This window comes from Ptychodera flava, unplaced genomic scaffold, assembly GCF_041260155.1.
Source record: "Ptychodera flava strain L36383 unplaced genomic scaffold, AS_Pfla_20210202 Scaffold_41__1_contigs__length_1339820_pilon, whole genome shotgun sequence".
Lineage (NCBI taxonomy): Eukaryota > Metazoa > Hemichordata > Enteropneusta > Ptychoderidae > Ptychodera > Ptychodera flava.
This window is the reverse complement of record NW_027248363.1, coordinates 191,167-216,405: the sequence shown is the minus strand read 5'-3', so window position 1 is coordinate 216,405 and position 25,239 is coordinate 191,167. Positions and strand designations below refer to the sequence as shown.

The window sequence follows — 25,239 nt, the reverse complement described above, 5'->3', positions numbered from 1 at the left end:
GTGGTGTAACAGGACCTGAAATTTCTGCCTGTCACAGCACCTGTACCCACAGGACTGTATACAGTGCTGTGTGCACAGTAGTGTAACAGGACCTGAAATTTTTGCCTGTCACAGTACCTGTACCCACAGGACTGTATACAGTGCTGTGTGCACAGCTCTGTGGCAGGGTCTGAAATTTCTGCCTGTCACAGCACCTGTACCCACAGGACTGTATACAGTGCTGTGTGCACAGTAGTGTAACAGGACCTGAAATTTTTGCCCATCACAGCATCTGTATCCACAGGACTGTATACGGTGTTGTTTGCACAGTGGTATAACAGAGTCTGAATATGCTGTGGTTATTATGACTTGAGTTGTACACAGAATGCTTAATGTTCTTATTGTTTTTGAACAGGAATTAACATGTTTTCACTAAAGATGTCAAAAAAGCCTGAATACTTTTAATCAGCCAAAAACCAAACGACACAGATATATTCCCAGTAGAAATTTTATTCAGACAGAAATACACTTACAAGTATTTACATGAAACTGGTGCAATGTTTACTTGTATAAACTTTGTGGATTGCATCATATTGTCAGTCTTTTTAAATACTGGTCATTCTAACCTCATCAAATACAACTTTCATCAACTGTCCAAAAGAGTCTGTATCAGTTATCTTCTGCAATATGCAGTCAAGGCATTCCAACGTGTCACTACAATATGAAATTATTCAAGCGATAGTACGGATAACTTGTGTCATGTTGGAAAACAAACTGTCCATTTTCCCTGATTTGTCTGCAAATTGTCTTTTCACAGCAGTGGTGAAATGTAGCACCCTCCACAAATGTGGATGCTGCTACCAGTTTGGAACCACACAATCTAAATATAGAGCAACCAAATTTGTCATATTTGTGTATTGGGTGAAAGGTTTTCAAGAGACACCAGCTGTCATCTTCTATCTTGAAGACTTTTAGAAGTATTCCATACAGATCCTGAAATGAAAGTACACAAAATTCCTGTTACATCAGTATGATAATCAAGTGGCCTTAACCCTTCCACCCCCAGTTCCCTGTATAGAGGTCCCACTTTATCATAGAAAACAATGGATTTGGGACAAACCATGGTGGTGAAAGGGTTAAATGGCAGTATATGTAACTTTTGGTGTGTTTATAGTAGTTTTATTTTTGTATCAAGTGGTGTTCTTATTCTGTTGCCCAAAGCCAGTCAAAATATTCATCTTATAAACACAGCCTGTATAATGTATAATGTAGTTGGGTGTTAATTCAGGCAACGCATAGTGCTCAATATGTTTCTGTAGGGCAGAGATATATTTGGGTGTGGAACCTGTGGTGCTACCTATGCAGTCAGTTTCTTGCACTGGTAAAATCATCAGGAGATCTTATGATTTCCCAGTGCATGCAACAAATTAAACTATAGGGGTAACCACCACAAGTTTCACAACCAAATATATGAACAATACCATTTCACAGTAATATACTCAGACATGTTACTTATCATGTGATAAATACAATTATAACTCCGCATTGAAAATGTTTGCTCTGTAGCACCCAAGAAAATCCTACTTTTGGGGATGAAATGTTGTGCAGACACAATAAAGTATTTAAATGATCAGATTGCTACAAGTGTAATATTCTCTCACCAAATACATCATTATTAGAGGGTTGATCTTTACTCCGGTGTGCTTTACATACGTACGTACAGCAACCACTCAACATAAGGTATCATGGCTGCTATGGAATGGGGTTATGGTTTCTACTGCAAAGCAGATATAGGTCAATATTTTGAGCTTTTAATTTTAAGCTTAAAACATTAGAAGAAAGAAAATATTGATGTTTGGGCTGGTACCCTGTTAGCCAGGCTTGGAGTTTCCTGTTGCATGCTCTATTATCAGAAGCAAGCATGAAGAACTGTGCCTGGAGAAAGACTATGCCTTGCCCTATAATGCACATAGGGATAGTAATGGCAACAAGTATGATGGTTTCAAAAAAATATTTGCCTTTGAAGGCCTATTGCATGACCTATTATTATCCATGTACTCTACTGAGCTGCCCCTCTAAATATTTACAGCTGGTGATAGCACTATTTACCATTTGTGTTTCACTGATTTTTTTATCTCCAAGTTGGTGATTAATTATTTTCTCTTGTTTGGAGAGACTATTTCTAGGATATATTTTTACATACACATAACTTGCAATGACTCACCTTTCCATCCTTGTCTGCAAATTGGGCATACTCTCCACAATGGATTACACCACCTCCATCAGATTCACTAATGCCTCCATAAAAAGTGGCCTGTTTTTCTCCAAAGTCTCTGTGAAAATAGGAAGAAGTTTAAAATTTCAGAAATTATCACACGCAAAGTTTGTTGGAAATTAACATGTAAACTACAAAACAGCCTGTCAGGCACACTGTCTTTCAGATTTCATGAATAATTCTGCACATTGAATCCACTTGATTTTATTATTTACACCACACACAAGGGCTTCTAATTACATAGATGCATTTTATTGCAGTCGTCTCATCACAAATACAAAGAATAAACATTGCATTACACCAATAGTAAAAAGCACTACTCTGGGGCCCTGTTTAACATGTAAAACCTTCTCAGTAGAAAATAATCCATGGCCTTACTCTTTAACACACATAAATTTGCTTATACTGCTCAGCAATATTGAGGATTATATTACCATGACCTGCCCGTTGCATTTTGATTGGTCGAGCTGAACCACGTGACTGACCACAAATACACAGTAATGGTTCGTTTACATGCACGTGAATATGAATAATAAGATTAAAAACTCAAAGTATCGTAACTTTACGGCTCAAACATAAATCATAATCAATCACAAAATAAAATGGAGCACTTGTAGGTCAAGTTGAGATACCTTTTTCTGAAAATATTTCTGGATTTGCTAATTTTTTACAGCGCGCGTGACAGTGCGCCGCGTATTGCTCAGTTTCTCGGGCCCAGCTGTCGTTTGCTCCTGAAATTTTCGGAAATTTTGACGGTTTTCTTGGGTTCGCTGATAATATAATGGAAATAACAGACTCCGCTCTGACCATTAACGTTTATTTGTGGGCGCGGGTTCGAGGAAAGCCAAATTAGCGGGCTCGGCAAGCCTCGCCCGTTAATTTTTGGCTTTCCTCTCGCCCTTGCCCTCAAATAAACGTTAATGGTCAGCGCGTCGCCCGTTATTTCTATAATCAATTATCACTTTATATTCATCAACTCTTACCAAACAAAATTTTATATCCAAACATAACATTCACTTGTTGAGAATTTACCTATGATTTATCTGTGGTAAGTGCCAGTGAACATTATGGAAACTGCACTACACAGCAAACTTACTGTATTTTATTGATATTATAACTAACCTGCACACATCAAGCTCTTCTGCTGTAGATAGGTCATCTTTTAGAGTAGCCTGCTTCCTTAGCTGTATAAAGATCAAATTTGAAGATGAAGCAAACCACAAACAGAAATGCTTCAATCTCAATGTATATTTGTCATTGTTTCAACCCCAAACAATATAACCATATAAAAATATACCTATATCATACAGTGGACAGCTAGTGGCAAATGTGGTATGTCTTTACAGAATGTTTGTCCTGTAAAGTAATTGATCTTAACAAAATTTACAAGAATTACAATCATACGTATGTGTTTTCACATGTAAGTAAATCTATTATTATGCGCAGCATACCACAAAACAAAAAATAGCGTCAATGACACTGTAGCTCCCATCCTGGACTATTTAGTGTTTGTTCTCTGGTCAGATATTTGAACATGTGTGAAAGGGATAAAGTGCATGAAGTGAAAATACTTAAATGAAATGTACTGGAGACAGTGAAATATGTTTAATGTAATTATTCAGAATATAAAATGGAAAAAATACAGAATTAGATATATCGAATACTGTGATACAACCATTAACTCAACAAGTCATTTACAATGACATAGTCCCCACTTGTAATAGGAGTATTAGTCTTGATGGGGCAGGAAAATGTGGTCATTAAGAAGTATCACTGGAGTGTATATGTTGAGATCTATGGGCACATAGGTCTATGTCGTTGTTCCAAATTTGAAACACATGAGGCATGTCTAAGTTATGGTTCTAAATCGGGAAAAAAGATCAGACCTCTAGCAGTATTGGCCAGCCAAGAAATACATATGCGCATTATAAATGAGGTACAAGATGTGACATCTTAAGGTCTAATATCCTATCAAAATTGGAGGGTATAGAACTTGTGGTTACTGAAATATGCATATATATGTATAATCAAGGTCAAAGGTCATCGAGGTCACATGACATTTTGAAAAAAAAAATTATATTGCTAATTAATCCCTATATGCCAAAAAATCTGATCTCTAGCTCTATTCGCTTGCCCAGAATTAGATGTGTACATAATTAATGAGGTAAAGTGTGTGTTGTCATAAGGTCTCCCATCCTATTAAATACAAAGGACATAGCACTTGTGGTTACTTATTTAATGACATAAACTTATATTTTAGGTAAAAGGTCATCGAGGTCACATGTCATTTGGTCAAAAAATTTCTCTCCTATAGTTATCCCTATATACCAAAAATCAGACATCCAGCTCTATTGGCTCGCTCAGAATGAGATATGCGCATAATTATTGAGGTACAGTATGTGGCCTCATAAGGTGTCCAATCATACCAAACATGAAGGGTGTAGCACTTGTGGTTACCGAGTTATGGAAAAATATGTATATTTGAGGTCAAAGGTCACTGAGGTCACGTGACATTTTGTCAAAAAAATTGTTTTGCTAAGTTATCCCTATATACCAAAAATCAGACCTCTAGCTCTATTGGCTCGCTCAAAATTAGATATGTGCATAATTAATGAGGTACAATATGTGGCGTCATAAGGTATCCCATCATACCATACATGAAGGGTGTAGCACTTGTGGTTACTGAGTTATGGACAAATATGTATATTTGAGGTCAAAGGTCACCGAGGTCACGTGACATTTTGTCAAAAAAATTGTATTGCTAAGTTATCCCTATATACCAAAAATCAGACCTCTAGCTCTATTGGCTCGATCAAAATTAGATATGCGCATAATTAATGAGGTACAATATGTGGCGTCATAAGGTGTCCCATCATACCATACATGAAGGCTGTAGCATTTGTGGTTACTGAGTTATGGACAAATATGTATATTTGAGGTCAAAGGTCACCGAGGTCACGTGACATTTTGTCAAAAAAATTGTTTTGCTAAGTTATCCCTATATACCAAAAATCAGACCTCTAGCTCTATTGGCTCGCTCAAAATTAGATATGCGCATAATTAATGAGGTACAATATGTGGCGTCATAAGGTGTCCCATCATACCATACATGAAGGCTGTAGCACTTGTGGTTACTGAGTTATGGACAAATATGTATATTTGAGGTCAAAGGTCACCGAGGTCACGTGACATTTTGTCAAAAAAATTGTTTTGCTAAGTTATCCCTATATACCAAAAATCAGACCTCTAGCTCTATTGGCTCGCTCAAAATTAGATATGTGCATAATTAATGAGGTACAATATGTGGCGCATACCATATATGAAGGGTGGTAGCACTTGTGGTTACTGAGTCATGGACAAATATGTATATTTGAGATCAAAGGTCATCAAGGTCACATGACATTTTGTCAAAATATCCGAGATATATGCGTGAACGGATGGACTCACGGATGGACGAACAGACGGACATGACCCAATCTATAAGCTCACTGGACTTCATCCCTGGGGACTAAAAATTGTGTCACTGCATCCTTTTTGCAATATGAATACGATGAGAAACTAAATTTTTATTTTTCGTGGCCTTATACATGGGAGTCTATGGAGATCTGCCTTATACATGGGAGTCTATGGACGTGTAAACTAAAAATATGCAAATTTCACCACGATTTGCCCAAATTTGGGAAAGGTCACTCCTATGCACTTCCATACCAAGTTTCAAATCAATCGGACTTGTGGTTTCAGAGCAGGAGATTTTTTGACCAAAAATGGGAGAAAATTACAAAAAAATTCATGAAAAATAGCAAGTCCAAGATACTGACCCAAGATGTGCACAATCATTTCATGTCAGCCCAAAGTACTTACATGCTAATTTTTCATGTAATCTGCTCAGTGGTTATTGAGTTTTTTCAATTTTGACTGTTTTTACATTTTTTCACTTAATTTGCATATTTTTGGCAATGACAACTTCATTTGAACAAAATCTCATCTACAGCCCATCATCCATGTACACACCAAATATCAAGATGAAATGTACAGCGGTTTTGGAGTTTTTGATGTTGACATACAGACATACAGACATACAGACACACAGACATACAGACATACAGACATACATACATACAGACATTTCCCTAGCCTATAAGAATAGCTTCCATTGCCATATATACATATGGCTATGGGAGCTAAAAATGAACATAATGAAAGATGAAAACTACAGACAATATACAAGCAGTATACAACAACAGTTCCCTAGCTAACTACAGTATTGACAGTTCAAATTATTGAACTGTGGCGCATAAAGCATCGTTTCAGGTTTGCCTTGACCTGAAATCACAACTTGGCATATACCTGTTTAGGCAATCCACTTCTTTATGAAAATATATTCAGATAATCTCGTGAACTAACAAATATAAACCATGTGAAACTTTCTCTGAACACTTACTAAACGTAATTCTCCTTTTTGTGGCTTGATCTGGTTGTTTCTAGAGTACAAATACTGCTGAACTTCAGGATCTGAATTTAATTCTTTCAGCCTTGGGCCACATGACCTGTCAAAATGAATGAATACAATTAGTAAAGTGCATGAAAGTGTTTGCTGTTGACGGATGGGGGGACACACACACATCACCAACTTCAGCTTATACAGTAACTATAAAAGTTCATATTGCTATACCAAATGTGAGCTAAAACATGTCTGTCAGCATATTTCTACGTTATAATCAACAAGAAAATAGCAATCAGAATAAAATGCAAAGGACCTGGAATAATATTTCTCACACTCATTGGTGATATTTTGTTTCACACCAGCTACAGGCAAGTGGGATACAAAATATCCCAATGAATACTATCCCAGGTCCTTGTTTGACATTCTTTTTCTCACATGACCACAAAATGTGTAAAATCTGTATGACTGTCGTGTGGTCACACTGTAGGTTTTGTCTGTTTACAACACGTCGTGCTATTGGATGACTTTTTGCGCACTTCAGTAAATAAAAATTTATATCCAACTAAATCAGCCCTTGTGTTTCATGTCTGTGAGAGTGCAAGGTTGAATCAATCTCACACTGTCTATCTCAAAATCCCAGTGGCCAAGAATGTGAGAAAAATTCAATCTCTCTTTAAACAAAGGGATCTGAGGAAAGACACAATCCTATACCTACACAATGAAGTCTGTTCAGATATATCGCTGAAGAACCAGTGGAGTGAAAAGCTCACACACTAAACTCACTTTTGAGTAGTTATGGTTGAGAATCAATCAAAGTTTTGGGGTTTCTGCTGATTAAATGGTCACTTTGCATCAATTTCTTGGGTAGGGACAGCACCACCAACCCACGCTCAAGGAAAGTAGCACAGTGATCAATACCTACTCCTCTTGGTGATACTCAGTGCATATTTAATATTATTCTAAAACCTTACCAACAAATGGCATGTTCCCCCAAATTGTACCCTTTTCAAAGTATGGCCAACAAAATGATATTATGTGATATGAGAACTTAAGTCTGTGATCAATTTGTTTTGATCCCATGAACTTCTATAGACCATAGTAGTCTATAGTAGCTAATGAGAGAACAAGAAAATTAATCATCGCAAAATAGTCACCTTTGTGGATATCGCAAAAATTTCCCATTTTACAGTATATAAACAATACTCACATGTAACTTCTTTCATGTACGAAGCCACCACTGAAAACAAATCTCAGATACGCAACTCTTGCAAAATGATGGGCAAGGTCTTGTGATGGTGAGTGCCTGTTTGTGTATTGATATGCCAAACGCACATGGCCCATATAGCTTTCACACCTGTTAGAGGAAGATGGAAATGCAGAATAATGTTATAGAGAACTAAATTTCTTGTCTGGTTGTCTATCAATGAAAACTCACCGTGTGTGTTGATCAACCAATTTTGTAACTACCTGTGAATCAGTAAGATGGGTGTCAGAGAAACTGTCCGGAAAGTCCATGTTTACAAACTTGCTACTCAAAATTGCTTCTACAGGTAAAAACTGTGTGGATGAGTATATTACAAGCTTCTGAAGTTTTTGAACTTTGTATTAACTAGACTCATTATTATTTCTAAACTGATGTGCAATTACTGTTTTACCGTTCTGTACTGTAGCAAGTTGTTGGACCAAAATCAACTAAATCTTCTGGTAGGTGTTGTAACATATGGACTTTTGATTTATTAAGGAGAGTTGGCATCACTTCCTTTGCCTTCAACAGAAAACTCTTCACCAAAGTTTTGACCTTGGCAATATATTCAGCATTGATGTTGGATGAGTACAGCTCCTTGAATAGCTAATGCAATTTACAAAAAAAAAAAGAATACATATTTCATGAGATTTAGTACTTTAGCCCTTTCACCCCCAGTTCCCTGTGTACAGGTCCAACTTTACCATAGAAAACAATGGATTTGGGTCAAACTATGGTGGTGAAAGGGTTAAAGAATGGCAAAACTCTACAACGTGTTGAGCGGTCTCAGTCAGAAAAATGTAACAACTTAGCCGGCTATTGAACCACTCTTTTTTGGGAGTGGAGATTTAGCCGAGTGGTTCTGTCTGTGGCCTCTCAGCTAGGCGACTGATGCCGTATGTTGTGGGTTCGAATCCGATTGAAAACTATCCTTATTTTCTACCCTGGGTAGGTAACACTGCTGGTGGACAGAATTGTCCCCGAGGTTATCGTTCGCGCAGTTAAAGCGATGAAATTCGTTTCTTCGCTTCGATAAAGTGTGTATGTGCGATGTATGATAGTGAGCATGCGTGCGTGAGTGCTTCACGAACTCTACAACGTGTTGAGCGGTCTCAGTCAGAAAAATGTAACAACTTAGCCAGCTATTGAACCACTCTTTTTTGGGAGTGGAGATTTAGCCGAGTGGTTCTGTCTGTGGCCTCTCAGCTAGGCGACTGATGCCGTATGTTGTGGGTTCGAATCCGATTGAAAACTATCCGAATTATATTGTATGTTATTGTTTGGATTAAAGTTGCCCCAAAATGGATGCGTCACAAATCTTGCACAATGCAATCAGATCACTTTTTCTATGCCCCTCAGTCTATATCTCAAAATGGCTAAAAATATTCTGATAAAATTATATGTATATGCAACAATGTAAACCTCACTTTGCATAATAACAGCCACAGCTGTCTCTCTTGAGGCTGGATATGTTCATTCAATACAAATACTGCCATCTGAGCCCATATTTTACAGTCTCTTCCCAAAAATGAGTTGCAGTTGGAAGAAATATTTCCCAAAGAATTGCCTGGCTTCCAGTTCATTGCCTGTAAAAGCAAACAGAAAAAATGCTGTCAATGGATCAGATTTGATATATACTTACATTGTACTCTCACACTAAAAATCTTTTGTGGACAGTCTGGATTCTTTCCTGCTACAAAATTATTCAGTGCTTTAAGGTAGTACGCACCTCAAAATTAAATGTTTTCTTCATTTTCAAATTTATGGTGCTGATGAAATATGACCCACAGGTGTTATTTATGTAATAAAAATATGAGGTCATCCATCTAATTTTGGGGATACAGTGCCCTCTATGGGCCATTATTCGCGGCTGGGACATATTTCCTAATACCCTTTGGCTAAGTCATGTTATAAACTTACTTACATGCAACCACATACCTTCTAGTGTTTCTCAAAAGTCTATGGTAGAACTACAATTACATACTAAAGCAACCAGAACAGTACATACAGTTCAGACTTTTTTGATATTCAGCACTTCCATTTTTTCCATTTTTGAGTGTGTGTGCAATGTCACCTTCCATCTGCTGTTTATGGTACACCTAAATGCCACACAATAAGGTGGCACAGAATGACTCATATTTTTAAGTGGCGATGTACAGAAATACATACAGATATCCAACTGTGAACCAAGACCATCAATCATCCATCCAGATATACTGGCAGACAAACTTATTGATGATAGATGCTGACTGACCTGATACCGTAGGCTTTCATTGACGTATATAAAAGCAGAGAGGAAAAAAAAACTCTGTGCATGGTAGTGAAATAATTTAGTTTCAAGACTGGTCTACCAACACTGAATCAACTTGCCTTGATTTTTAGGAGTATACTTTTCTTTGCTTCTGGTGACATATTGGAGAAAGTTCTCCTTGTTAAATCTTTCACTGGCCCCAACAACAAGCAATGCAGCCTTTCATATGGCGTCCTATAAAGAAATGTCATAATATACATGTCAGACTTATAGATGCAACAAATATACCTTACAATGCATGCTTTAAAATCTTTGTCCATGCATTGACACATTTTGCCTGTTGGTATACAAGTGTCATACAAGTCTATTCATACATTGGTATACCAATGTGAGCTAAAAATTGCATGACTATATATCTCAAAGTTCTGTAAATCACAAGTACCAGATCCAGTAGTTGCCAAATTTGCCAATTAAATTACACAGATGATCATTAGCTATCTGACTTTAATTGTAAACGACAGTACATTGTTACTTGAAATTCATTTGAAAGGAGGTACCTGCAGTTCTCAAATATCTTATGCTCAATGATTGGGTTATTCTTTTCAGACACCCCAGATTTCTTCCTACACTCTTGTTTTTCTCTGAAATGACACATAAAGATCTTTTCGCACTGAAATATTAAACATATATTATATGTAATGGCAGCAAGTCAGTCTGATGGAACAAAACCTTCTGACAAGAACAAACAAAGTGAATACATGTGTTCCACCCAATTCCAGGTGCTTTACATGTTGTTTCCCTTGAGTACTAGCACATGTTGTCTATGTACCATGGTACCACTTCACCTAAGTAGAGAAATCCCCAATGCGAGATTTAATTGCTACCTCAGGTTCTATTTTGAACTTCTCCCGCCCGAAGTGGGGCTGTACAAAATGCATCACATGTTTGAATGTACATAGATTCAAGCGATTTAATTGGATGCTATTTTTGTCTACACAACTCCAGCCAGACTACGTAGCTTTCCATCCAAACTCTACTCATGCGCACTGGAAAGTTACGTGGTTTGGCAAGCAGCTATTTGTACATCCCTGCTACAGGGGTGTGAGAAATACAGCTGTAACTGTGTGTGTCAGTGAAATGTGAGTGACAACGTTGTCGTTCACACACCTTAAGCAGCCATATTTTTTCAATAGTGTAGCATACATGTAGCAGTGCACAGCTGTGAGGTACATGGCTGTGAAATACACCCCTGCTATTATGCTGACACCCTTGTAGCAGTGACAATTTTGGTAGGTTGGTACAAGGTGTGTTGTTCCATAGGGCTGATACAGCTATGCCCACAACCGCACAATACAGTACATTATATACCCACAAGTCTGTATGATGTGTACACTCGAAGGTTCATGTAATCATAACTTTTCCAGTTCTGCATATTGAGAGTGACATTTGTCATTACAATGACCATTTGATAATATCTAATAAAAGTACGGTCCGATTTTTTAGTAGAAATTTCAACATCACCATTAAACGGCCACAAAATAGATGGTTTACAGGGACTACAAATAACACTTTTGGGAAGTTTGTAATGACCAACTGAGGTGGTCACTTTCAGTGCAAAAGTTAACATTAATTTCTTTTGCAGATCTATTTGAAAGAAATCAAAATCCTTTTGTTTGACAAAACAGATGCCAAAAGACTCCTTACTTTCCATGAAATTATTGTGTATCATTGGCTCTAAAATTGTTTGACAATTTCACAAAATTGATATCTCCTCTCTCAATCAAGTATTATTTTTCAAATCATTCAAACTGGACATTGAGCACAGCCATGTCCTCAAAAGTACAGTTTCCAAATTTTTATTACTTGTCTACAAGTTTCTCTGCACATGGGAGACTTTCCAGACATCAGTGAGGAACCTCCGAGGATACACATCATAATGAATCATGGGATATTCCATGCAGAGTGAACCGTGTAAACAGCCCAGTGTGACTGTTACAGAGGTGTGAGAGTTATCCTGTGTGTTCCAAGTGCAACTGAGAGCAGTTTGTTTTTACAGCTGCTATAATCTCTGGCACCATCTTCAAAAATGACTCTGCCAGCACTGATAGTCAACTTTTCACAAAAGGATACACAGCAAATTAAACAGCAATGTATGTCATTTTTCATTACTAATACACTGGTTTTGATAAAATTTCACTTTAGACAAAACAGTCTTCACCTATCGTTTTGTTTTAACATACCATCTTTTTGTTTCACATGTGTATCATATAACTTGCTAATTCGAACAATTCTGACATGGTTAATTAAAATAACTTACTTTTCTGTTTGTACAAGTCTGATTTTCTTGATGGCATTCATTGTATATGCTGTAGATCTTCTTTTACCAATCTGAAGAGGATTTTCTTTCACCTGTCTTCGAGTTGTCTGATGAAGAAATAATCAAGGAATACACATGTAAATTTAGGGAAATGAACCATACACATACATGGATACATTTTACATTAAATAAGTTTTTCTTGCAAAGCTCCAATCTAGCAATCAATATAAAATACTTTAGAAATATTATTGCATTAAGTTGACTTTTGCTGGAAGAACTCAAGACGTCCTATTGTCTAACAACTCAAACTTCACAAGTCAAATTGAACAGGAGGAAAAATCCACGTTGGTTGATTTTAATCAAAATTTTATAAACACTGAAGTAATCTGCTACATTTTTAGCCACTTACAGTTTGTACAAAACTGCAATTTGTGAACAATGTGAAAACATACCAAACTTCACAAAGTCTGCCAGTAGTGTACACAGATTATCAAGCCAGTGTCACATACACACTTGAGCAACTGCTCACAGGTTATACATCAGGGCTCAATTTATTAGAATGGGGTTCTTCAGTAGTTCATCCAGGATGCTATATGGTGGTAACTGTGTCCCCTCATCCACATTTCTCTGGTGTTTTGAAATCTGTAACTTCTACTTTTAGGAAATACATACTTCTTTTTTTAGACATCATAAAATTATACAGAGCCACTGTTGCTAAAGGTGTTACATTGTAGAACAAAATTGAAATTTTTCCAGGCTGTAGGATATTCATTGATGGCAAAATCTTCAAATGCAAACGTGTATCTCAAAAACAACTTTCCCCTTTTCACTAATGACCAACATGAAAGTAGTCAAATTTACAGTTAGATTTTAGCCTTACTGTCAATAGGCACCAGTGCATGGTGGAAGGATTTACTGCATGACAAATCATTTGTTTGAGCATTTGACAGGCATGATATGGTTTGCCAAATTGACTCATGAATCTCATAAATAAGCAACTGACATGAAAAATTAGACTTCTCCAGCCAAAATCTTACAATACATTATTTCTGTATACCTAGCTAAATAGAATCTATGAATCCCAATTAAAAGACCATGAATACTTACATCACAGAATCTGCAGTATTGGAGGCTGCTGCATCCCAAATGACTGCATAATTCAGAGGCTCGGACATTGTCAGCGAGAGTGCACAAAACCGAAGCTACAACCATAACTTCTTTTCCCTCTGCTGCGTCAAACATTACCACACCTTCTTGGAGTGTCTCCAGTTCTGATAATATTGCTTTTGAGAGGTCTAATGCACCGACAGAATTTGAAGCATTCACAAAGGCTATGTTTTCCAAATTATTATTTTCTTTGTGGGGAAGACCAGCCAGCATGAAAAGCCAAACACCAAATCTATTCCACTTATTTGTGGTATTTCCACCAACATCATCTGAAAAAAACAGCAGTGGCAAGTTAAGAATTCTTCTATTTCCAGCCTTCTTCTTCACAGGGTGCTCTGAGGTTAGCAGATGAAGAGTCTGTGTGTGAAGGGAAGAAATACTCAATTATTAGTAATTTCCTCTGTGAATCCATTTACAAATATAAGTACACTCAATAGTCTCTCTTATGCTATCCCAAATTAGTTGTATAGACTCTGGTGCCATCTGTTCATGTGGGTTCCTTGCAGTAAATTGCTAAACTTGTTACAAATTAACGTAAGGGGAGGCAGTACTTGAAGTTTTGATTTGATCCACAAGACAAATGCTAACGTTAGCTGGATAGTCATTAAAGTTACCAAAATGTGTATAGGGGATATTCAATTCTGTATAGACATTGTATTGGATTGTGTGATGAAGTTTTTCATAGGTGATCAGAGCTTGGGAAAACATTCAGTGCAAAGTGGCAACTATTGAGCAAGCATTGTTTATCCACTTTATGTATGAAGAAATGAAGCTGAACGATTACCTTCTCAGGTACACGTACTAAGCGATCACCACACACAGTCCAACCAACTCTGTCCCTTGTGATTTCACCTTGATAGTGTTCAATGATGGCATCAACAGATATCAACTCTCTTCTACCAATAAAGCAGACTTTTTCTTCTCTTACTTCGGCTATGCTAACTAAAGCATGAAGCTGTGATTCTCTGTTATTCACCTTGAGAAAAGAATGAACAAGTGATATTTGTGATTATTCTAAGTGCCGTCCAGTCAATATATACAGAAGAAGTGCAGTTTAATTTACTTTGATGGAAATAAGTATATCAATGGTGAGATGTGTTATGTATATATACATCCAAGGAAACATTCATCTGCACATGAACTTACCACATTCTAACATAAATAGCATTTTCTTTTCAGAATTTATATCTGTATTTGTAGTAATGAATACATGCATACTATAGTTGTCACCAAAATATGGAATATCTGTTTATTGATACGCTGTGCAATAAATGATGTCAAGTATTGCATTTTCAGTGTAACCATAGATATTAAATACCTTTGATCTGTCAAATCAGGGCCAAAGCCATGCATTGATCTTTTAATATTTGTGAACAAATTCTGCCAGAAAATTTGTTGTTTAATGCTTAGACCTTGTGTAGGGTGCACAGGTCTTAAGCATTACACTGGTAATCAATGTGTGTTGTAACAAGTCAAGTACTTCTCAAAATGGTTGATAAAAGTGACTTGTACAATTTGTTACAGCTTTGTATATGTCTAAGTACAGTAATGTTTATGATTTATGAATGAAACTTGAAATTCAAAGAATACATATCAATATTAATAGTTACCTTTCCTACAAATTTAGTATGCAACTGATACTTCTTGTACCATCAACCACTGCAACAACAAATTCATTGACATAATAAAAGCTTCCATTCAGGATTATCATAGGTGAGTAAAACTTCGGATCATCTAGCCATTTCTTTGCTTGATACATTTCCTGGAAGAGAGGTGATATGGTACTGTAAAATTTCCATGTCACTTCTAAAGCCAAACCACCATTACTGAGGATCAACTGATTGATATGTTATCAAAATGGGATACAAATGAAAGTTATAAAAGGAATTTTTCACAATTTTCTTCAAGATATTTGTTTGCAACATGTCTACAACATCATGAAATTTCTCCGATTCATATCAAACAGGCCACACATTTTACAAATCACTTTTGGGACCTTCTTACTTGTTAAACTTGTCGCATTACATTTCTAAATTCAGTGCTAAGGGGAAAAAAGCATAAAAAGTATTTGTCATATTATCACTGAAAGTGATCATCTATAAATTAAAATTGCAGACATTTTCATATTTTCTGACATTTTTTAACAGACATTGGTTTCCCCTTTTGAACCCAAAATGAATAACATGACACAATTTTATGTTTAAGTCAAAATTATTAAACTTGTTCTTCATATTTTATGCACATAAGCAGACAATTTTGTGAAAGGTGTTAAAAGTTGACCACTATGATAAAAGGGTTAAGTACCTACCTGACCATACCATCTGTATTAATTTCAGGAAATCTTCTCAAAGTTGAAGCTGTAGAAGGCACTGCCAATTTGTAGCGTATGTTTTGTATAATGCTGTGAGTGTAGTATGGAATTCCATCAGGATTTTCCATCTGGTGGTTGAACGGTGAAAACATGTCAAAATCAATGGATGAATTCATAAGATAGTTTTTATCACAAATTGAAGCAATGACAGCCTAATATGATGTTTTATATCTGGTATTGCATTTCTCACTGCATGTGTAGTAAGGTAAAGTGTGATCCCCATACACTGTCACTGATTTCTTACCCAAAAGCAAACACAGGGCTCGAACTTAATCCTTTGAGCGCCACAGTCAATTTTTGTCACCTTTATAAATTTTACCCAAGTAAATTATTTTCAGATTTTTTACCGATAGTTTGAAAAAAATGTAGCCAATAAAACATGATGTCCATTTTGTCCAAAATTATCAAAAGACTCACAGAAAAATTCACAAAAACTGGTTAAATGTTGCACTAAAATTTTGGTCGGAAAAGTTACATCACTCACATCCATTCACAGCATTATTTTGGTGATGACAGGTTGTCAATCACATAGTCCAGAATGTACTTCAAATATCAAGATGAAAGTGCAGTGTTTTTTGGAATTGACAGATATACATACAACCACACACACACATGCTACCAAATTACGCTTTTACTATAAGCCCACATTGAAATACCAAATCAAATGTGACCTAAAAGTGAAAATATAAAAGTTGAGAAATCAGACGGTAAATGGATAAAGTTGCTCATTTTTGACATTATTTTGATTTTTTGTTTCTCTTGTTATTCATTCTACAAAACTGACGAAAATTTGCCCAATCACAAGATGTGACAAGTCAACTCTCACCCTGCAAATGATAATAATACATGAATTCTTCTACAATACATTTTTGGGTACATACTAAAAATTAAATGATGGCAGTATTCATGCACTATGGTCATGTACAGGGTGTGAGTTGAGCTGTTTTTACCAGAGATTGAGCCAACTTCAGTGAGAAGAACGCTACAAATATTTCAAAAGAAACTAAAATGAGCAAAATTATGTCAAAAATGGGTGACTTTGTCCCTTTAATATCATTACCTTGTAAGGTTTCTCAAAGCCTGGTAAACTATCAATAATATTTTTTATCTTATACCTTGGTGGAACAGATGGGTCTCTCTTTTTCAGTAAGTACCACACATACTTCTGTAAACTTTCACCCTACAATGTGTACAAAAATTCTAACTATAACTGTCTTGAATGTATCAGTTCAAACATGTCGCTTTCAAATGTAGAGTGAAAGGCTGTAGCAGATAACCCAAAACACGGTTACTCTACAAAACGTTTGTTAGAGTAACCGTGCCTAAAATCAGACAAGCTTACAATTTAATTAAAGAATAATTCTGTCAGTACTAATCATAAAACATTTCATTTTGCAAAGAAGTTGGCTTAGTTAACTTTGGAATTGAAAGAACACAACCATTACCACTTAAACCTTCCCAAATTATAAATGTGAATGTGGTATCTGTCACCACAAATACAAGTGCAAAAACACTCTGGCAGTAATAAAACCAAAAAAATTGTGGTTCCAATAACCCAGCTAACTGTAATTTTAAAGCCCCATGAGCTGTAAGTCGATAAAATTTGTAAAGCTTCAAATGTCTATAATAATCTAGGATATGCTTTTTACTCCATCTATTACATGATATTATACCTATAGCATGATATTATATCAAGTTAACACTTATTTGAGACAAAACGCTACAAAGGAAATATCGATACATTTGAAATTTCTCACCATTTAAAAACATGTGAAATATTGCAATGAAAATAGAAAATGAAATGTTTCAGAATTATATATTTAGTTCCATGTGTTATAGGGGATGGGATAATGTTTTCTTCCTAGAGAATCAAAGGTAAATGCACTGTTTTCATCTTATTTTGTTTATCATATGGTGGTGGCCATATTTGGGTCCAGCACTGTTTTATTATTTATAAAGTTAAAACTTACATTTGCAGTCATATTTAGTGGCTAATAATACTTGCATTATCATCATTCATTGAGTACATCTGTATAGGCTAATGTTATTTTGAAAATAAATTTCATGAAAAATATCCCAAAAATTGCAGCTCATGGAGCTTTAACCTACCAAACCTTAACTTTTAATATAGCCATTATGCAGACATGAAAAATAAGATTATTTATGAGAGATTCAAAGCAAAATAAAATCACAAAATCAAGCAAGATCAAGAGATTGTGATGTATTACAATGACATCATCACCTAGATGGAAGGTTCACTGATGAGGGCATTCCCTGCACTCAGGGAACATCCTTGTAAACGGACCTTCAATCATTATCCTACTCAGTGTTGTTACGTGGGACCTGATCACAACTATATTAACATATCAGATGAATTTGCAACATGCAAAAGCAACCAAATATTTTTTAACCCTTTGAGTGCTGTAATTTTTCCTACCAAAACTTTAGTGCAACATTTTACCAATTTTTATGAATTTTTCTGGATTTTTTTTTTCATTTTGGATCAAATGGACATCACATTTCATCAACTACAGTTTCTTATCAAAATTTTGGCAAAAATCTGAAAAAAAATTGACTGGTGTGTATTTATAAAGGTGGCAAAAATTGACTTTGGCGCTCAAAGGGTTAAAGACTTATTTCAACCTACCCATTTTTGAAAAGTATGTTTCTGGAACCACATATATTTTTGGGGTTTGACCAAGTAATATTTGGACAGGCGGATGTTACTCACAAGTGGATGGGGTCCATGAAGCAACAAAGCAAGTTCAGCTTCAGCCTCGTTTTTGAATGGCCACCAAGCTGTTCTTTTCAATTCATCTGTATTTAGAGAATCAAAGCAGAAAGTCGTGATAAGCAAGTGAATACATTGCAATTTCTACTGATGACTATGTGGATACTAGTCAATGAACAGCATACAGTTCATTTTGATGTGGTCTATCAGAGGATGGTGGGGTGGAGACCTGACATGTTGAGCAAGGCAATTCTCCTGTCATTGCTTCTCCCCTACCCAGGAGTGGTGGGTATCTCACCCTGTAATTGGGATATACTCCCATTGGATAATGGATTAAAATAAATATTTGAAAAAGTTCGCAATTTATGTATAAATTTGTATCAACTAATGTCTTTATGCTATTAAAACATGAATGTATGTGTGATAGAAACATCAGAGCAGTTGGTAGCATACTGTACATTGGAACAGTGTGCACAATGTGCTGGCAGTGACTTCAGCAACCATCCTTTCACAAGAGTGGCAAATAACCCTTTCACCACCATGGTTTGAGTCAAATCAGTATGCTGATGTACATGATGATGGAGTGTACATCATAATTTGTAACATTACTTTCCCAAATGTACTGGAGTATTTGTTATATACCATAAACCACAAAATCACACTAACCACATTGATCTCTTGAGCATCCTTCTTGGTTTACGTCTCTCTCTTCGTCATCCTCTTGAGGAGTCTAGCAGAAGATAAGATCATTCTGAGATTATTTGTCATTTGTAAACTCACGGAATTAAAAACAAGTGAAACAAATTACTCAGCCATTAATTTCTACATATATGTACAAGCAAAATGTTGATGTTAACACAGTACAAACTGTCAATCTCATAATACATAAGAAAGGGGCAAATTTTGTTTAATATTTTGAACAATATTGATCAACATCATTAAATTTTGTCAGTTCCAATATTTTTTCCCTCTTACACAAGCAATCCTTTGGGCATCAACACTTGACAACAACAGCAGTTTGGCAACATGAATGCAGAGATTCTGATGTCAGTGAATTTTCGCTGAGTTAAGGCATTTACATATTAAATGTAGCAACCAAAGTAAAGATTTGAGGTATCAATGATATTTCCAACAGCCTGTCTTTTTTGGATGGGTGGGTATTTTGTTGGTTTTCGAAGTCTCTGCAATTTTCAAGTCTGACATTCCTACTAGTACTACTACCGAGGTTCCGCCTTCAGTGTCAGAGTGCACTGACCCTCAGCCTTTAGCCTCAGACCTATGCAACGGAGGAAGCAGCTGTGATACCAGAGATATCCTGGCTATGGAGGAGACTTTGCAACTGATATAGCATGGAAGTCTGCAGTCAAAGAATATGATCTTATGTTTATTAGCAGTATGATTATATATGATTGCCTGGTTTATTAAAACAGTTGCATAATCTCAGCATGATATAAGTGGCAAACATTTAAGACCAAGTGATCTTGGCTAGAAGGGTAGTTGGGAGCGAATGTGGAAAACTAGTACGTCTGGACACTAAATTGTTTTCATTATTATTTTGACATTTAAGCCCCTTATCAAATCATGATAACTATGGAGTGCACTTTTTGGTAAATTTCTAGTATTTCACAACTAGAAGTGTCGTGAAATTCATAACAAACTAATGATGTAGTGTACTGCATGAAATTCTGAAAAAAATATCAAAAAAGATATTTACTGTTGTTGTGGGCCACCCCTCTATTTTTGGAGAAATATGGTCATATGTTAATAGCCAAACAACAAAGCAATATGTTAATGATGTATTGTTATGCAAATTGACCACCCATTGTGATTTCTGGGCTGTGGAGAACACTGCAATTAATTATATGAATAACAGAAAAATCTTGAAGCCTATGTTCAGTTAATTAGTATTATGTAACTCAATGTATCCCAAAGGGCAATGGCTGTAAGACCACCTTCAATTATGAAAACCTACACTTGCTTAGGGGCGACGTCAAAAGTTCAATGTAGGATAAAAAACTTAATTCCCTTAGTTTCTCCCCAAACCCCCCCACCCCCCTAGAAACTTAATTGACTTACATTGAACCTGTTGCCAGGCTCTTTCTATGTAAAGCAAAGCTAAGGATCAGTCAATTTACGGGTGAAATAAAGTAATGCATCGTTAAAGCCGCACTAGCTGTAACTCTTGAAATTTATTTACCTCGAAATATCTACCTATTCTCTCCTCTCTGAAATCCACCCTCTGAAGAGATATGAACTTTTACTGCATTAGGAAACCATTCCTTTCAGAAACATTTCACATGTAAATTAAAATTTTAACGGTCATTTTGATTTCCTGGCATTTTCAAAAATTGGTAATATTAAAAAGGAATCAGAACATACAATGTCATAGTTGAAAACATTCACCCTTGTGCATTACAATTTGGACTACTCTGTGCAGTTTATATGAAGATTTAAATGCAGATATGCATAGTATCAAGGGTTTTAGCTTTTCTGCATGGGGCTGTGATTTAATGTTTGGGTGAACATTTAATCGCAGTGTAATCTTTATATTGTTCAAAATTGCATATATAGCCCCGGCAGGTAGTTATAAGTGTGTACACAGACCTAAATGACTACATTGTCACCAACTTATTTTAGTTTGAAAGTAAAATCATAAAAATAATGCTAAAAGATAAAGCTAGTGGGGCTTAAGATTGGGAACACACTTTGTGTTTCATCAAATGTAAATACAACATACTAACAACAAACTTGAAGTTTATCAATGAATGAACAAGAACAACAACAATAAAGTCCAGGTGTCTCCTTCCAGAGGTATAAAAACTATCTCAACTGTCCTGGTGGTTGTAACAACTCAGTTCACACTACTCCATTCAGGCGGACTACACGTGCACCAGAAATGTAGCAAAATACAATAAATTCCGAGTGCAACCATATAGACAGTAGAGAAACTACCGTCTATGGTGCAACAGAGGCCAACAGCCTGCATTGTTTACACTAACTAGGCCAGGTGCAGCTCTGCACCGTGTTAAAACAACTCCCTCCGCTGGCTTCAACACGAAAGTGTGCATTTCTGCTCTATTTTTTCAAAATATTCATTCCCCTGGCAATTTTTACCTTAAATCGATTTGTAGGATAGAAACTTTTTTAGGTCAAAACCCCCCCACCCCCAAACTAAAAGAATTAAGTTTTTTATCCTTCATTGAACTTTTGACGTCGCCCCTTAGATGTACACAGAGATGTCTTCAGTGAAATATCTCATAAACTAGCTGTTCCACAATTCTGAAATTTTGTCATTACAGAAATGTTTTTGTGTAAGAAATTGCTTTTGAGGGAAATGCAATACATTGTCAAAAATACTATTATATAATGAATATTTCATAGCAGAGGGATTTCATCATTATCCTCAAGGAGATTTAACAATGTAGTCTCTAAAATTAACAATGTAAAATAGTCTCTAAAATTTAGTTAAAATATTTTTTGAATGAAAGGATGGGGAATATTGCCCCAAAATATATCAACATTATCATATCATTGTTAAATATCACATTGAAAATATTCCCAATACTATGCTGAATTACAATGCAAATGGACAGTGATTTTTTTTAGGAAAAAACTGCCCTAAAAATACAGAATAACTTTTTAGAACAGAAAAATCAGGACCAGCTATTGCCCTTAAAGGGTAAGGTTACCCAGCAATTAAGTGTTCAGCAATAAAAATTCTATGAAAAACTGGTGCGAAATCTGTCTTTGTTATTAACTTTCACTTACTCATAGTGCAATGGCACCCATTTAAAAACCATTGATTATAGGCAGAAGTGACGTAAGAGTCTAGCACTGCACTGACACTGCCACCCTCCCCTTTGCACATTTTTAGGGGGAATGGGGGGATTGAGCATGCAATGAACTGAAAGAAATGCGTTCAAGTTTTGGGGTTTGGATAGGCACAGTGGGACATGCCCAACCAAACAGAATGCACTGCAGGAATTGATTTCAAAACATACAAATAACAAAGAGTTCAGTAATAAAATAACAAAATAATGTGTCCAAGGCCAACTAAGAAAATATCTGATGAGGTGTTTTTCAATGAGTCCATGTGAGGTATGCTATTCACTATGCAGGTTTCCTTCATGAAATTCAAATGCGAGACAAAATAATTTATCTATAAGTGGATTGACATCTTCTAACGTGGAACATTTTACTGTAGCCTACCACAATCATCTTACCGGATTTATCACACTGCTAGAATAAATCTCGCTATCGGTGCAAATATCTGGAGATAATGACTTCTGGGAAAGAGTATTAGAGCTGGTAGGTGACGGTACATCATCCAATGCAGTCAATTCCAGTTGCCTCTGATGAGTGACACTTAAAAGATGTCTGACTAGATGTCTGTGGGTAGGGAAATTCTTCACGCAAATTTCACAGAAAGAATCCATGGATGGTCCGTGTCATTACAATCAATGTTTACCTGTTAAGTGTTAGAAAAATTTAAATGGAAACATTATAATGCCATAGTTATGAATCCCAAAGACAGTAGCAGGATATCTATGTAACTTATGTAAATAGAAGGAAGCTTCGGTCTAAGCACTTCAAAGCCACACGTGCGTGTACGTGGGAACATGGAAGTATGTGTGGGCACAGGCGCTTAAACCGTCGCTACGCGAAGCCGGCCTGTCTCCTCCGGTATACAGGCCGGCTTCGCGTAGCGACGGTTTAAGCGCCTGTGTGTGTGGGCACAGTCCCTCAACCAAAGGACTGTGGTGTGGGTTATATTTCCATGGTGGGAGGGACGAGGCATGGCCGGCCGGTGTAAGAATTCAGTCCAGTACACCAGTATTCTCCTCCTCTTCCCGAGTCACATGGACAAACCACATAAATCAATGCCACTTGGGAGGAAGCACTGGAATACTACATAAATTATATGTTAGTTACAATTAACACCAAAGTAATGTGTTGCTTGATTTTGTGAGCCACCATCGATGTCATCAACAAAAACATAGACGAGTGTGTTCCCTGTGGATTCACGCATAGGCTTACCTCGTCCCTTCACTGTCACAGTATCACACTGTCAAAAATCTCTTTGTCTGTAGTTGCCGGAACACACAGACCGGCACGTACCTGTACGTACGTGCACGCAGGGCCACCGACGAAGATGACGCCTCGCAGGACGCTAACTCGGAGCAGTGGAGGTAGTAGAGACTACCTCCATGCTCGGAGCTAGCATAAGCCACTGCAGTCGTGACCGCTGACGACATACTTTAGTTCCCCAGCGAATGACACAAACAAGGATGCACTGCCCCTGGTCAGAGACGTGTGTGCGGGGCGCTTGGGAATTACTCTGACAGTCATGAGCGAGAAGTACTACTACTAGCTGTCCTGAGGTATGTCCTGCATCATCCTGCATCGTTGAGGATGCTCGGGAATGCGCATGTGCAATATGACGTATTTTGCCATCACAAAGGAGGCAGCAATATTGGTCGTTCTTTCAGAAAAACGTAAAAAAAAAGAGCAATAAAATTTCCTTACGGAGCTTAGTCGCATAATACGAGACATGAAATACAAGTATATATTACTTTTTTAAAATGTACTTTTGCTCGTCTTGAGTAGGCGGCTTTGTACATGAGAACTGAAATGATAGTGAAAAGTTGTCGGCACGTAGCGCAACCTACCGTAGGCTACACCGTAGGCTACAAGACGCGGAAACCGGACAAACCAGCACAACTATGAACCCAAGACCAGTGGGAGTGATTCCACATACAGTTTCAGTGAAAATTATTTAAAATGAAGCAAGCACGTGTGAAATATGTCTGGGAAATAGCTCTATAGGTGCGTAGGCTGATAGAAAACTTTAGGGCTTACCTCCGGTTCTACGGGCAAAATTTACAAGTTGTCTCCTCTCAAACTTTGGTCGGTCGTCGGAGCTTCTTATCGTCGACAGTTTGAGTCTTGTGATTGGTTTAACTTTAGCAGTGTGCATGACGTAATCCAATCAGAAGGTCACAAAAGTTTATGAAAACGTCGTCTGCAGAATCTATGTCCGCGCCAAGAAAGTCGAAGTGACTAATCTACATGCCCGGGCAGCATTCATCTAACGCCATGCCTGATTGGTTAGATGACCACATTGCTTGAAATATTATCCAATCGAAACATTTTTCCGAAATGGAATATAAATTGCGAGCTGATGGAAAGATTGTCTGCAAAATTTTACTCAGTCGCATCAACTCAGCAGCAGCTCAGCACAGCTAAGGCATGACGTCCAGTCTACACACCACCTTCGTTCCCGAAACACCAGAACTGTATGGCAGTAATGAAAGCAGCCCAAGTAGTGAAAGTCCTGCTAGCCTGAACGTTTACGATTTCGAAACTCCGCCAATGCGAGAGCAACGCGTTCCAAAAACCCCTCCCAATAATAGATTAGGCCGACAGGGCGAACACGGACCGACTGCTAAGCAGACAGGTAA

At 36.9% G+C, this 25,239-nt stretch overlaps 1 protein-coding gene across 7 annotated transcripts; it reads right to left on the bottom strand.

Moving 5' to 3' along the window:
• Positions 1–469: 469 nt before the first annotated feature.
• On the bottom strand, positions 470–23,200 carry LOC139128010 (uncharacterized). Of its 7 annotated transcripts, XM_070693871.1 has the most exons (18): positions 23,002–23,200; positions 19,445–19,508; positions 18,779–18,864; positions 17,108–17,227; positions 15,985–16,115; positions 15,287–15,438; positions 14,461–14,652; positions 13,617–14,033; positions 12,510–12,616; positions 10,750–10,833; positions 10,312–10,426; positions 9,369–9,527; positions 8,354–8,547; positions 7,906–8,052; positions 6,696–6,801; positions 3,377–3,438; positions 2,204–2,312; positions 470–972 (listed from the first exon to the last, which is right to left on the bottom strand). In XM_070693871.1, the coding sequence occupies exons 8-18, from the start codon at positions 13,887–13,889 to the stop codon at positions 694–696; spliced, it is 1,635 nt and encodes a 544-aa protein (XP_070549972.1). In that variant the 5' UTR covers positions 13,890–14,033; positions 14,461–14,652; positions 15,287–15,438; positions 15,985–16,115; positions 17,108–17,227; positions 18,779–18,864; positions 19,445–19,508; positions 23,002–23,200; the 3' UTR covers positions 470–693. The 7 variants fall into 7 exon arrangements, with proteins under 7 accessions (XP_070549972.1, XP_070549976.1, XP_070549973.1 ...); XM_070693875.1 differs by lacking the exons at positions 15,287–15,438; positions 15,985–16,115; positions 17,108–17,227; ... (1 more) ...; positions 19,445–19,508; positions 23,002–23,200 and adding an exon at positions 12,962–13,160 and having other exon boundaries at positions 14,461–14,890; XM_070693872.1 differs by lacking the exons at positions 15,287–15,438; positions 15,985–16,115; positions 17,108–17,227; ... (1 more) ...; positions 19,445–19,508; positions 23,002–23,200 and having other exon boundaries at positions 14,461–14,894.
• Between the last annotated feature and the right edge of the window lie 2,039 nt (positions 23,201–25,239).

Excerpts from the sequence above, each read along its gene's own strand:
- LOC139128010 (XM_070693871.1), bottom strand. The coding sequence starts at position 13,889 with ATGCTGGCTGGTCTTCCCCACAAAGAAAATAATAATTTGGAAAACATA. Across the intron at positions 6,802-7,905 it reads GTACATGAAAGAAGTTACAT|GTCATGTGGCCCAAGGCTGA; the intron begins GTGAGTATTGTT and ends TCATTTTGACAG. Across the intron at positions 2,313-3,376 it reads GAAGAGCTTGATGTGTGCAG|AGACTTTGGAGAAAAACAGG; the intron begins GTTAGTTATAAT and ends CTATTTTCACAG.